The sequence below is a fragment of the Hemiscyllium ocellatum genome, chromosome 42, assembly GCF_020745735.1.
Source record: "Hemiscyllium ocellatum isolate sHemOce1 chromosome 42, sHemOce1.pat.X.cur, whole genome shotgun sequence".
Lineage (NCBI taxonomy): Eukaryota > Metazoa > Chordata > Chondrichthyes > Orectolobiformes > Hemiscylliidae > Hemiscyllium > Hemiscyllium ocellatum.
The window spans coordinates 13414915-13430243 of NC_083442.1; the positions used below are offsets into that span (position 1 = coordinate 13414915).

The 15329-nt window shown below is 42.2% G+C and overlaps 1 protein-coding gene across 2 annotated transcripts in view; it reads right to left on the minus strand.

Annotated features, from left to right (window-relative positions):
• trip4 (thyroid hormone receptor interactor 4) overlaps positions 1–15329 on the minus strand; it is a 132997-nt gene that overhangs the window by 26050 nt on the left and 91618 nt on the right. The window contains exon 12 of one of the 2 annotated variants that reach the window (XM_060853613.1): positions 3196–3292. In XM_060853613.1, coding sequence (XP_060709596.1) covers positions 3196–3292 — 97 coding nt within the window. Of the gene's footprint in view, positions 1–3195; positions 3293–8839; positions 8908–15329 lie in introns of those variants that run through there. The other variant, XM_060853615.1, reaches the window with a different exon arrangement.

The window sequence follows — 15329 nt, forward strand, 5'->3', positions numbered from 1 at the left end:
CTGTTAAAAAATACTCTAGCCTTAATGTCACAATGAATAACCTTACATAATTCTCCATCTACTAATTTGCTGCTCATTTACTTAACCTGTCTATAATCACGTTGTAGCCTCTGTGTCCTCAGAGTTTACAATCTGTCTAGCTTCTTCACTAACAAATTTGGATACGTTACTCTTTAAGTTACTAATAATATTATATTGCAAATATAAATATAATACACTTGCGGCATAGGAGAAAGTGAGGATTGCAGATGCTGAAGATCAGAGTTGAAAAGTGTGGGGCTGGAAAAGCACAGCAGTCAGGCAGCATCTGAGAAGCGGGAGAATCAACGTTTCAGTGTAAGCCCTTCATCAGGAATGGGGAGGGATGGGGCAAGGTAACCGGGAATATTTCAGGGAACATGTCTGGGACACATGCATCATACAACCTCACCGCTCTGTGGCCGGTCATTTTATTCTCACATAAGCAGCAAGCGGGTAACTAGAGAAAGGATTAGTCCACTAAAGGATAACGAAGGAAGACTGTATGTCAAACCTGAGAGAATGGGTGAGATTCTGAATGATTACGTTGCATCAGTATTCACAGAGGAGAGGAATATGAAGAATGTTGAGATTAGAGATAGAAGTTTGATTAATCTGGATCATGTTGACATAAGTGGGGAAGATGTGTTGGGCAGGCTAGAGGTTATTAAGATAGAAAATCCCCAGGGCCAGATGGGATCTATCCCAGGTTGCTGAGGAAGGTGAGAGAGGAAATAGCTGGGGCCCTGACAGATATAGTTGTGGCATCCTTAAACACAGGTGAGGTGATGGAGGACTGGAGGGTTGCTCATGTTGTCTCCCTGTACAAGGAGGGACATTCTGGGTAACTACAGACCAGTGAGCCTGACATTGGTGGTGGGAAAGTTGCTGGAGAAGGTACTGAGGAATAAAATCTATTTATATACCGAAAAGAATGGGCTTACCAGTGATAGGCAACACGGTTTTGTGCGGGGGGAGATCGTGCCTTACCAACTTAATAGAGTTCTTCGAGGAAATGACAAGTTGATAGATGAAGGAAGGGCTGTTGATGTCATATACATGGACTTTAGTAAGGGGATTGATAAGGTTACCCATGGTAGACTAATGGAGAAAGTGAAGTCACATGGTGTGCAGGATGTTCTAGCTAGATAGATAAAGAACTAGTTGAGCAACAGGAGACAGAGTGTAGTAGTTGAAGGGAGTTTCCCAAAATGGAGAAAGGTGACCAGTGGTGTTTCACAGGGATCAGTGCTGGGGCCACTGTTGTTTGTAATATACAACAATGATCTGGGAGAGGGCACTGTTGGTCTAATCGGTAAGTTTGCAGATGACACAAAGATGGTGGAGTAGCACAAAACATAAAGGACTGTCAGAGAATACAGGAGGATATAGATAGACTGGAAAGTTGGGCGGAAAAGTGGCAGATGGATTTCAATCCAGACAAATGTGAGGTGATGCATCTAGGCAAGACTAATTCTGGAGCGAATTATACAATGAACGGAAGAGCCTTGGGAAAAGTTGATGGCCAGACAGGTCTGGGAATGCAGGTCCATTGTACCCTTAAGGTTGCTGCACAGGTGGATAGTGTGGTCAAGAAGGCATATAGTATGCTTGCCTTCATCCGACAGGTATTGAGTAGAAGAGCTGGCAAGTCATGTGAGCATTGTACAAGACATTGGTTCGGCCACATTTAGAATATTGTGTACAGTTCTGGCTGCCACATTACCAGAGGGATGTGGACGCTTTGGAGAAGGTGCAGAGAAGCTTTACAAGGATGTTGCCTGGTGCTAGCTATGAAGAAAAGTTGAGTAGGTTAGGTTTATTTTCATTAGAAAAAAGGAGATTGAGGGGGGACCTGACTGAGGTTTATAAAATCATGAAGGGTATAGACAGGGTGGATAGACACAAGCTTTTTCCCAGGGCGAAGGATTCAATAAGTGGAGGTCACGCTTTCAAGGCGAGAGGTGGAAAGTTTAAGGGGGATACACATGGTAAGTACTTCAGACAGAGGGTGATGGGCGTTTGTTACATGTTGCTAGCAGAGGTGGTAGAGACAGGCAAAGTAGATTCATTTAAGATGCGTCTGGATAAATGCATGAGTAGGTGGGGAGTACAGGAATACAGATGCTTATGAATTGACCGAAGGTTTAGACAGTACATTTGGATCGGCTCCACGTATGGAGAGCCAAAGGGCCTGTTTCTGGGCTGTAAATTTTCTTTGTAACTCTCCCTCCCACTCTATCAAGGACATGCAAGTCCTGGGCCTCCTCCACCGCCAAATCCAAACCACCCAACATCCGGAGGAAGAACGCCTCATCTTCCTTGGGAGCCTCCAACCACACAGCATCAACGATAATTTCACCAGTTTCCGCATCTCCCCTCCTCCCACCTTATCCCAGACTAAACCCTCCAACTCAGCAACGTCTTCTTGAATTGTTCTGTCAATCTTCCTTCCTCCCAACCGCTCCACCCTCCACTCTGACATATCACCCACCTTCATCTACTTATCCCCTTCCCACTACCTTCCCCCCAGCCCCACCCCCACCCTCCTTTTATCTCAGTCCCCTTACCCCATCGCCACATTCCTGATGAAGAACTTATGCCCAAAACATAGATTCTCCAGCTCTTCTGATGCTGCCTGACCTGCTGCGCTTTTCCAGCACTACACTTTGACTTTACACTTACAGACCCACAACATGAAAATGCACCAATTATCTCAACTCTGCTTCCTGTCCATCAATCAATCCACCATCCACGCTAATATATTATCCCCAACTCTTAACAGTCCTCATCTTGTGGATAGCATCTACCCTTTTAAGGAATTCCACAGAATACACTAATAATGAAATGATTAAAAATTAGTGATGCTCAGGAAGTACTATTTGGAGATGTGAAGGGCTAGAGAAGATTACACAGAAAGGAGGCCGCAAGACTGTGAAGGGGCTTATAAAAAAATGGAAATTTTAAAATGAGGTGGTTGGAAAGAAAGATATCGATTTCCAAATATAAAAAATGGAAGTGCTTAAACAAAATAATCAAAAATACAAAAGAAAAGCTGCATAAGTGCATTAACATTTGTAAAACAGTCCTTTTAGGATCTTAGACACATTTAGGTTTTACAAACTATATCATGAACCAAATGTCAGCACTGACTTTGTTCCCTAACCAGTCACTTACATATCTTGTGACGTCCTTTAATTGGAAATTTCACAAGCAGTTCCTGGGGATTGGTGCAAATGAACACAAATGGAGAGCCACATTCTTGATCTGTAAACTGAAAACAAAAATTAAACAATCAGTACTCTTCATCCATGGACAGGTGGGAACTCCCTTTCCTCCAGTTCTTCGTACATAAACAGCTCAAGTCACACAGGTACACCTCAGAGAAACTCATGACCTAATGTTACAACCTCTACCTCCTCCACCAACTAAAATTAAATACTATAATTTCATTCTTCAGTTCAGTATTGGCTGCAATCTACCATTCCCTGCCCCAGATTCTAGTTAAAGAGGCACACCCAAAGGATTCCAGGAGATTTATGCAGCCAAAGAGAAGCATCAATGGCACAGGTTTTCCTCCTGTTTGCTTTCAGGAGAGTCTCTTAAATCCAGTAAGGGAAGCACCTGGAAGCAACCACTTGCCTATTTCTCAGGAAAACCTGAATACACTGGAAGCTCTGAGCAGTAGTGGCTGTTTACTTTAAGAATATAATTCCATATAGTAAGTTTTAAAGGGGAAGAGATATTTCTGAAAGCTTAAAGTGCAAGTTGCCTTCAAAAAGAGTGTGTTTAAGATGGTGCTTTTAGGCAACAGTCACATTAAAAATCTCAAAGTGTGAAATCCTGTTGTATCGTCTTTATTAAATGCTATCTGTAAGTTTGAATTTATTTTTGAGACATTATCGATTGCTATGGGAATGACAAGAATTATCAACATATCAGACGAGGTGTAATTGATGGGAAGGCAATGGCCTCATATGGAGGCAATGGTCATTAATATGGAGACTATTAATCCAGAAAATCAGCTAAGTTTCTGGAGACCTGGGTTCAAACCCATTTTAACTAAATAATAAAATGTCTGGAATCAAGAGTCTACTAATGACCATGAAACCATTGCCAAATGTTGGAAAAACCCACCTGGTTCATTAATGTCCTTTAAGGAACAAAATCTTCCATCCTCACCTCTTCTGGCTTATATGTGACTCCAGACCATAGCAACACAACGGACTCTCTGTAATATCCTTGCAAGACACTCAGTTGTTTCAATCACGATGTTTATAGGATTTATGAACATCTGGATAGGAATAATGTGATCAAGGATAGTCAGCATGGTTTTGTGAAGGGCAGGTCGTGCCTCACAAACCTTACTGAACTCATTGAGAAGGTGACTAAGGAGGTGGATGAGGGTAAAGCAGTAGATGTGGTGTATATGGATTTTAGTAAGGCATTTGATAAGGTTCCCCATGGTAGGCTACTGCAAAAAATACGGAGGTATGGCATTGAGGGGGAGTTGGAGGTTTGGATTAGGAATTGGCTGGCTGGAAGGAGACAGAGGGTAGTAGTTGATGGTAAAGGTTCATCTTGGAGTGCAGATACTAGTGGTGTTCCACAAGGATCTGTTTTGGGACCATTGCTGTTTGCCATTTTTATAAATGACCTGGAGGAAGGACTAGAAGGTTGGGTGAGCAAGTTTGCGGATGATACAAAAGTCGGTGGAGTTGTTGACAGTGGGGAAGGATGTGGCAGGTTACAGCGGGATATAGATAAGCTGCAGAGCTGGGCAGAAAGGTGGCAAATGGAGTTCAATGTAGCCAAGTGTGAAGTGATTCACTTTGGTAAGAGTAACAAGAAGATGGAGTACTGGGCTAATGGTCGGATACTTGGTAGTGTGGATGAGCAGAGGGATCTTGGTGTCCATGTACACAGATCTCTGAAAGTTGTCACCTAGGTAAATAGTGCTGTGAAGAAGGCATATGGCGTACTGGCTTTTATTGGTAGAGGAATTGCGTTCCGGAGTCCTGAGGTCATGTTGCAGTTGTATAAGACTCTGGTGCGGCCGCATCTGGAGTATTGTGTGCAGTTCTGGTCGCCATACTATAGGAAGGATGTGGAGGCACTGGAAGGGGTGCAAAGGAGGTTTACCAGGATGTTGCCTGGTATGTGGGAAGATCGTATGTGGAAAGGCTGAGGCACTTGGGGCTGTTTTCATTGGAGAAAAGAAGGTTTAGGAGTGTCTTGATAGAGGTGTACAAGATGATTAGGGGTTTAGACAAGGTTGACAATGAGAACCTTTTTCCACGTATGGAGTCAGATATAACGAGGGGGCATAGCTTTAAATTAAGGGGTGGTAGGTATAGGACTGATGTTAGGGGTAGATTCTTTACTCAGCAAGTCGTGAGTTCATGGAATGCCCTGCCAGTAACAGTGGTGGACTCTCCCTCTTTATGGGCATTTAAATGGATAGGCATATGGAGGAAAGTGGGCTAGCGTAGGTTAGGTGGGCTTGGATCGGCGCAACATAGAGGGCCGAAGGGCCTGTACTGCGCTGTATTTTTTCTATGTTTCTATGTTCTAAGTCTCAGCAAGAAATGAAAATCGGACAGACTATCTGGTATGGACCTAGGCACTAGAAAACTGAATGGCAGACACAGCCCCTGTCGACCTAGCAAAATATTCCTTACTAACATCTGGGAGCCACTGCCAAAATTGGGAGAGCTGCGTCACAGACAAGTCAACAGCAGCCTTATACAGTCATATTCACAGAGTCATACCTTACAGACAATGCCCCAGACATTACCATCACCATCCCTGGATACATCCAATATCCAACAGCAGGACAGACCCAGCAGGGGTGGCGGCATAGTGATATACAGTCAGGAAGCAGTTGCTCTGGGCCCCGTGAAGTCTCATGACTTCAGGTTAAACATGGGAAAGGAAATCTCCTGCTCATTACCACGTACCGTCCTCCATTGGCAGAGGAATCGATACTCCTCCATGTTGAACAACTTTTGAAGGAAGCACTGAGGGTGGCAAGAGAACAGGATGTGCTCTGGGTGGGGAATTTCACTGCCCACCACTAACAGTGGCTGGGCAGCAGAAGTACTGATCAAACTGATTGGGTTCTGAAGGAGAGAGCTGTTAGACTGAATCTGAAGCAACTGGTGAGATAACCAACAAGAGGGAAAAACATACTTGCCCGCAATCTGCCAACTGCAGATGAATTCATCCATGACAGCACATGTTAGAGTGACCAACACACAGTCATTGTGGAGACAAAGACTTAAAAAAGACTACGACCAGAAGGCACAGCCCTCTATTGTTTTCAATAGAGCTGCTTTCTTTGCTGCTGAAAATGTAGCCTTTTTGATTCTTTTATGTATGCCCCAGATATTTCCTGTGTTCAAGATCATAAGATATCGGAGCAGAATTAGATAATTTGGCCAACTGATTCTGCTCCGTCACTTCCAGACACACATTCCCCTCCCTCCCTTGCCAGCTTTCTGCAGGAACCATTCCTTTCAGGACACATTGGTCCACTTTTCTGTCATTCCCAACAGACCACCACCCCCCCCTTTCTCCTGCAAAACCTGTCTGCTGACTTCCTCCCTCCTCAGTATTCAAGGGCCCAACACACCTTCCAGGTGAAGCAGCACTATACTTGCACTTTACTCAATCTAGTCTACTGCATTTACTGCTCACAACGTGGTCTCCTGTACATTGGGGTAACAAAGCATAGACTGGGTGACCACTTTGCAGAATACCTATGTCCCGTCCGCAAGAGACTGTGATCTTCCAGTTGCCTGCCACGTCAACACAGCTGCTTGTTCCCTGGCCAACCCCTCTGTCTCAGGATTGCTGCAATGCTCCAGTGATGCTCCGTGCAAGCTGGAAGAGCAGCACTTCATCTTCCACTTAGGAACTCTACAGCCTTCTGGACATGACATCGATCACTTTAGTTTGAACTCTCCCATGACTTTACCCCAATCTCCCCACACTGTGCCTTGCTATCACAGTCTGCTATGACACACAGCCCACTAACAGTTCCCATTAACAGCTATTCATCCTCCTAGCCTGATCGTTATCCACTTCTTTGACTGTCCAAACGTCCTTTGCTCTGAGGAAGGATCACTGGACCCAAAACATTAACTCTGATTTCTCTCCACAGACCTGTTGAGCTTTACAGCAATTTACAACATCCACAGTTCTTTCCATTTCTATTAGGAGAGTGCTCCAGCTTACATGTGATGCAAAAAAATTGTTATCCTTAAAAAAGAACAAAGACAACCATAGCCATTGCAACCCCTGAGACAACTCCTGTCAAGCATTCCATGCAAATTATTACTCTCAACAGACTATAGATTCTTACTGAATCCATCAATCCCAGTATAGTTTCAGAACTGGCAGATCTGCAATTGACATGATCTTTCCAGTCTATTGGCTGCAAGAGAAATACAATGATCAAAAGGAGACCACTAGATGTTACCTTTGTCAATTTCACCAGTACGATTGACCAATTGACTACATACAGTCTATTTAAGTTGCTGGAGGAAACTAGGCATCTGCCAAAGCTGCTCAAATGTGATATCCTCTTTCCAAGACAATGTGATGAGTAAGGTCAGCTGTGAAACAGCTGCACTGATGTCCAGGAGCTTCACTGAGGTCAGGCAGGGTTGTATTGGTAATTCTTTTTCCTGCTGTTATATGCCTTCAGGTCATCTGTGGAGTGTCTCCTTTACAATCCAGAACTGGCAAATCTTATTTATCCCCACATGCCCGAGATCCAATACAAAGGTGTGCCTAGTTTTAAGGAATGGCACTATGGTAATGATACCACACTAATATTCCATGGTAAGGAACACTTACAGAATCAAAAGGCAGATCTTTCATGCCAGTAAATAATTTATAGGACATTGGACTTAAGAGCAGGACCAGGCCTTGCAGATCCTCAAGCCTGCTCTGTCATTCACTAAGATCGTGGCAAATCTGTTGTGGTCTCCTCTTACCTGTTGGCAACTCCCAAACCTCCACTCCTTTATCAGAAAGCTATCTTAGCTCCACCTCAAATAAATTCATTGACCCAACCTCCACCGCTTTCCAGGGGAGAAAATTTCAGTGAACATTTTCTCATCTTTACCTTAAAACCAAAACATTTTATTCTTAAACTTTCTCCCCTAGTTCTCACCCTTTGCATAATGGGAAACATCAGGTCTCCTCAGGATCTTACACATTTCAATAAGATCATCTCTTGTTTCTTTTCAACATCAGCAGACATAGGCTTAATCTTTTCAATCTCGCTTCGTAAGACAGGCCCACCATCCCAGGGGTGAGTCAAGTGAACCTTCTCTAACTGCTTTTACAGTGTGTTCTGCTATAACGGGATAGTTGCATACTCGTGCGACCTAGTGTTATAGAAAATCAGGCAATAGAAATAACAGGGCCTATGGGAAAAACACGGTTTCAAAAGCATCAACAATAAAGGTCAGAAAAAATTTGCCCCATCATCCAACCTCTGTTGTTTGATCTGAAGTAAACACCTACAGTGGACTTAAAGTAACCGGGGATGGAATCGCATAATAGCCAATGGGAGCTCACGTTATATAAAAAAAAGTCCCCAATTCACCAATTGCACTACAGTCTAATCGCATTGATGAAACATATGTTACAGGAGAACAACCTGTATATATTTTCTCTAACAAGGAAATTAAAACTGTACACAGTGCTCAAGATGTGTTTGCATAAGGTTGCAATAAAATATCGTACTTCTGTATTTCATTGCCCTTGCATACACGCCAACATTCCATTTGCCTTCAGCTAGACATCGAGTCCCATTATGGTCGAATTTTCAGAACATGCCAGCCGTCTAGCCAGATGAGCTGGATACATTTATCTCTATGAAAATCAAAGTATAATTTTAAAAATAAATGAAAGGCTTATCTTGAAGCCATCAGCTTTGTAAACCCACCAATAATTGTTTGGTTTGACCACTAGCATCAGGAAGACAAATTCCGGCAATCAGGATGCTGTCAATGTGAAGAGACGACAGTTTGGCAACGTGACACTGAAGGGTGTCAACAGAATAGGAGATGAATTGTAATAACAAATTTTCTTCACCGAGTTGATAGATTGGAAACAGCCAAGGTACATTACCACCATGGGCAAAATCAGAGCTTGCGAGATGATAAAAGAAACAGAGATTAAGATGAAGCAGAAAAGGGTGTGTATGAGAGATGTCAGGTGGATAAACAAGAAACAACCAAGCTGAACACAGAAGTTTCAAACAGGAAGTGAAAAAAAAACAGAAGCAAATCAAGAAGAGACTGACAGTTAACAAACATAGGGATCAAACAATCTTTTATAGTATATATGTTGTGAAAGGGTTGTAAAAAGAGAACTTAAACTGACAAGAGACTTTAAGTAAAGATGTGACAGCACAGCTAAGGGATGAAATGAACACGTTACATCTCTCTTTACCAAGGAGGAAGCTGCCCAAGACACCGTAAAATACGGGGTTATTAAAATACTGGCGGGTACAACAATGAATAAAAATGGATAGTAGCCAGCTGTATGTAAAGTTGATAAGTCACCAAAATCAGATGAGATGCATCATGTATATTGAGTGAAGTACAAGTGGCAATTGCCAAGCTGTGTGGCATAGAGTCATAGAGATGGGGGGTGGTGCCAGAGGAACTGGTGAACTGTAGAAGTCAAACCCTTTTTAAAATAAGGGTTTAAGGTTCAACTCAACAATGAGAAAATTTCAGTTAAGTCCAAACAAAATTTACAGTCACTTGGACAAATGTAGATAAACGTGGATTCCGACCTGAAACATCGACTCCCCTTCTCCTCTGATGCTGGTTAACCTGCTGTGCTTATTCCAGCTCCATTCTTTATCCTCGAACCTCCACTCCCTCCTTCCCCACCCCAACCCACCAAATAAATCTGTTAAGGGCACACACTGTCTCATTTACTAGGTGGAATTTTTTCTGAGGTGGTAAGAGAGAGGTTGATGTGTTGCACGTGGACTTCCAGAAGACATTTGATGAAGTGCAGTACAACAGACATGTAACAAATCTCGAGCTCATGGAATAATAATGATATAATAACAGCAGCATGGATATGAACTTGGCTGAGTGACAGGAAACAGTCAGCAGTGGTTAATGTCAAACAAAAACAGAAATCGCTGGAAAAAATAAGCAAGTTTGACAGCATCAATAGATAGAAAACAGAGATAACATTGAGTCCAGGGACCCTTCAGAACTAGAAGCAGCTAGACATAGGTGGTGTTTATGCTGATGATGATGTGGGGAGTACAGCTTTGAGGAAGAACAATATCACATCTTCCACTTCAGTAACTTACAGACTTGAGGGCTCAATATTGAATTTAACAATTTCAGAGCATGAACACCTCCTTCCTTGTCCATTACCTACTCCGACAATTTTAAAGTCCAGTCATGAAATGGATTGCTGTCAGCACAGCCACCTCATTTTCAACTATTAGTAGTCCCCATTATCACTTATCTAGCTTCTCTTCTTCCCGGACTTACTATCAACAATCCCTTTGTCTGGCTATCTTGATTTTTCCCCTGTCTCTTGGTCTTTCTCCCTCTCTCTCTGGGTTCAGTCACTGCCCACTTGTTCACTCGATTTCCACCCCACCCCCTTTCCCCAACTCCCCACCATCAGGATAAATACCAAATTTTCCTAACTGCTTCCAATCTGAAGGAGGATCACTGGAGTCAAAGCATTAACGGTGGTTTCTCTCCACAGTTGGTGCCAGACTTCCTGAATTTCTAAAGCAATCTCTAGTTTGTTTGAAACAGACCGCCAGGATCCACAGTTATTTGTTTTATTTTAGTGAATACTGGATGTATTTGAAGTCTGGAGGATGGTATGCAATGGATTCCCAAAGATCAGCATGAGGAACATTATTCTTCCCGATAAACATTAATGACCCAGAATTGGGTGTACTGGACACAATTTGCAGACAACATAAAACTTGAAAGAGGACAACAATTTAAGATGCTCAGTAAAAGAAGCAATAGCAACATGTGGGGAGGGGAAAAAAAAAGTGTAATGCAGTGAATGGTGAGGATCTACAATGCACTCTCTGAAAAAGAGGTTGGTGGGAGATTCAACCACAGCTTTCTAAAGTAAAATGAAATCATTACCTGAAGATAAAAAAGTTGCAGGGTTACAGGGTAGGGGGAGGGAAGTAGGACTAGCTGAGTTATTCTTTCAGACAGCCAGTACAGTGAAGTTGGGCTGAATGACCTCATTCTACACCTATAACCATTTTATGATTCCATAAATCCCAAATTTAACACTGTGGTCTCTCTTCAAATAGATTCTTGATGACAGCTATTGAGAGCTACATTTATATTTCCAGGAGAAGCTGGTATGTCTTTAAAAGTGAAGTTAAATGCTTTGGATGGCATGGTGGCTCAGTGGTTAGCACTGCTGCCTCACAGTCCTAGGGACTCAGATCTGACTCCAGACTTAGGTGACTGTTTGTTTGGATTTTGCAAATTCTCCCCACATCTGCAAAGATTTCCTCCAGTGCTCCTGTTTCCAAAGATATGCAATTTAGGTGAACAGTCGTGCTAAATTACCCATAGATTCCAGGGTGTGTAGGTTAAGTGGATTAGCCATGGGATATATAGGGTTACAGGGATACAGTAGGGGGATTGGGTCCAAGTGGGATGTTTTTTGGAGAGTCGGTGTGGACTCAATGGGCCAAGTGGCTGTTTCCACACTGTAGGGATTCACTGACTAGTAGGAGGTGGAGCAGAGCAGCCTAAATTAGATACTAAACCTCAAACTTGATAACACTCCTAAACAGTACAATAACTTTAGAGATTCACTTCATCAACAGTGATTCAGATCAAATTTTATTGATGTCAGAGCTTTATCTAATCTCGCCATTTGTAAACTTAAATAATGGAACAATCAACTTCCATCCATTTCTAAACATAATATACTGAACATGACCAAACACTGACTCTTGACAATAATTGAGCTAACAAGTTGAAGGACCAAAAATAAATCAGTAAGAATAGTAATTTATGCACGAGTCCACAGTGTCCTATGCTTGAGTCTCAATACTTCTTGTTACTAGTTTCCCCACTTTCCCACCACCTTTATTTCTATTTTAAAAAACAATAGACTGGAGAGAAGAATGTAAAGGATGTTAATAGTAACCACAATTAATTGCAACTTACTGTGTTGAATGACTAAAAATTAGAAGGTTGAGCAATGTAATTCAAGGTGTGTTTATCCACTGCATCATTACACATTAGTACACAATTCCCATTTTGCAACATTAGTGCAAATGTATGACTGATGCCAATTACATGGAAAGGAGCAATTATTTACCTCAACTACTGAACTATCAAGTATGACTCTTTAACCTAATTTAACCTTAATCTATATATTAATGAATGAGAGAAAAGTAAATAAAGCCACGTCCACCTTTCAAGGCTACGCGCTGATTTGCTTATCCTCCAGCATCATTATTTTGCTGTCCACCTAATTTTGAGAATTCAGATGGATAGAAAAGACCTCACAACACGACAGCAGTATGGTCCGAGCCACCAGCTACCCTCTGACAAGTCCACCAAAAAGTTTCAACTAATTAACCAATCTTGCTGTGAAAATGGCTGCAGTGTTTGGCTGGGAAACAGCAATGATTACAATAGTGCTTTGGATCAAGATTTTGAAAGGCATGAAATAATTGCAAGTTCCTCCTTCAAAAGGGAACAGTCATGTAACAATGAGTAAAATTTGCAAATAATTACTTGTAAATTTTTGATTGCTCATAAAACAAAATAACTATTTTAAATGGAAGGATTTCAAATTCCCACACAAGATTTTAAGTCCAGGGATGTATAGCTGATAATTCTGGGACAAACAGACATTTATAGAGTGCGTATGGAAAAAAAAAAGTCACTTTGCCCTTCCTTGCTCCCGTACAAAATTCTTAAAAATTCCTCCATTGCTTTGAACTTGCCATTGGATTTCCTCTCCTGCAGATTCAAAAATCAATTTGCGCTGACACAATAGGTTTAACACAGCAGTAGGGCACTTCACACAAGAGGAAAGAAATGGATCCTAGAACAAACAGTCAAAAGGTGAGCCAATCAAGTGATTCTGCAGATATAAAGAGAATGAGGTGACATTTGGGAGAGCATTCAACTGATATTACATCAACTGTAATTTAAAAGCTAAGATTGATAGATTTTACCTAACAAAGTAGAAATATACACCATGCCAGGTTTATGGAGTTAGGTCACAGATCAGATTTGATCTTAAGGGGTCTGAATGGCTTGGAGAAAGATGCCTAAATGCATGGCTCAGGTGGTTATGGGACTGAAGATGGCTACACAGATAGAAAGCATGATTTGTCGATAAGGACAAATTAAGTTGCGTGCTCGCAATGGGAACAGGAAGCCAGTGGAGGTCAGAGTATGGGTTTATAGGCAAGTGCAGTTAGTGCATTCAGTTACTTTTTCTTCCTCCTCTCACTTCCCTTCATTGCCTTTTTATGTTTTTCATTCAAATTTATTACAATTCTTTCAGCCTTCCTCCCCAAACTTAACTTGAAAATGTAAAAGTTTTTAAGATGTCTTTTTCTCCATCCGCAAACACACTCTTAGCCCTACTCAACAGCACTAGGGATTGGCCAAAAGCGCCAATATCATCAAAAACACCCATGATTTTTTATTTGCAACAATTGCAGTGACAGACACTATACAAAAAGGCAGTAAGAGTAGACTGAAGAGGGAAATCAGGAAGGCAAAAAGGGGAGATGAGATAGCTCTGGCAAATAGGGTTAAGGAGAATCCAAAGGATTTTTACAAATACATTAAGGACAAAAGGGTAACTTGGGAGCAAATAGAGCCCCTCAAAGATCAGCAAGGCGACCTTCATGTAGAGCCACAAGAGTTAGGGGAGATACTAAACGAGCATTTTGCATCAGTGTTTACTGTGGAGAAGGATATGGAAGGTATAGAATATGGGGAAATAGATGGTGACATCTTGAAAAAATGGTCATATTACAGAGGAGGAAGTGCTGGATGTCTTAAAATGCATAAAGATGGATAAATCTCCAGGACCTGATCAGGTGTACCCTAGAACTCTGTGGGAAGCTAGGGAAGTGATTGCTAGGCCCCTTCCTGAGATATTTGTATCATCGATAGTCATAGTGAGGAGCCGGAAGACTGGAGGTTGACTAACGTGGTGCCACTATTTAAAAAGGGTGGTAAGGAAAAGCCAAGGAACTATAGACCAGGGAGCCTGATGTCAGTGGTGGGCAAGTTGTTGGAGGGAATCCTGAGGGACAGGATGTCCATGTATTTGGAAAGGCAAGGATTGATTAGGGATAGTCAACATGGCTTTGTGGGTGGGAAATCATGTCACACAAACTTGATCGGGTTTTCCGAAGAAGTAACAAAAAGGATTAATGAGGGCAGAGTGGTGGATGTGATCTATATGGACTTCAGTAAGGTGCTCGACAAGCTTCCCCTTCAGAGACTAGTTAGCAAGGTTAGATCACTTAGAATACAGGGAGAACCAGCCATTTAGATACAGAACTGACTCAAAGATAGAAGACAGAGGGTGGTGGTGGAGCATTGCTTCTCAGACTGGAGGCTTGTGACCAGTGGAGTGCCATAAGGATTGGTGCTGGGTCCACTACTTTTCGTCATTTATATAAACGATTTGGGTATAGTTAGTAAGTTTGCAAATGACACAAAAATTGGAGGTGTAGTGGACAGCAAAGAAGGTTACCTCAGATTACAACTGGGTCTTGACCGGATGGGCTGAGAAGTGGCAGATGGAGTTTAATTCAGATGAAAGTGAGGTGCTGCATTTTGGGAAGGCAAACCTTAGCAGGACTTATAGACTTAATGGTAAAGTCCTGGGAAGTGCTGCTGAACAAAGAGACCTTGCAGACTCATAGCTCCTTGAAAGTAGAATTGCAGGTAAATAGGGTAGTGAAGGAGGAATTTGGTCTGCTTTCCTTTATTGGCCAGAACATTGAGAACAGGAGTTGGGAGGTCATGTTGCAGCTGTACAGGATGTTGGTTAGGCCACTGTTGGAATATTGCGTGCAATTTTGGTCTCCTTCCAATTGGAAGGATGTTGTAAAACCTGAAAGGGTTCAGAAAAGGTTTACAAGGATGTGGCCAGGGTTGGAGGATTTGAGCTACAGGGAGAGGATGAATATGCTGGGGCTGTTTTCCCTGCAGCTGAGGGGTGACCTCACAGAGGTTTATAAAATCATGAGGGGCATGAATAGGATAAATAGGGGTGAA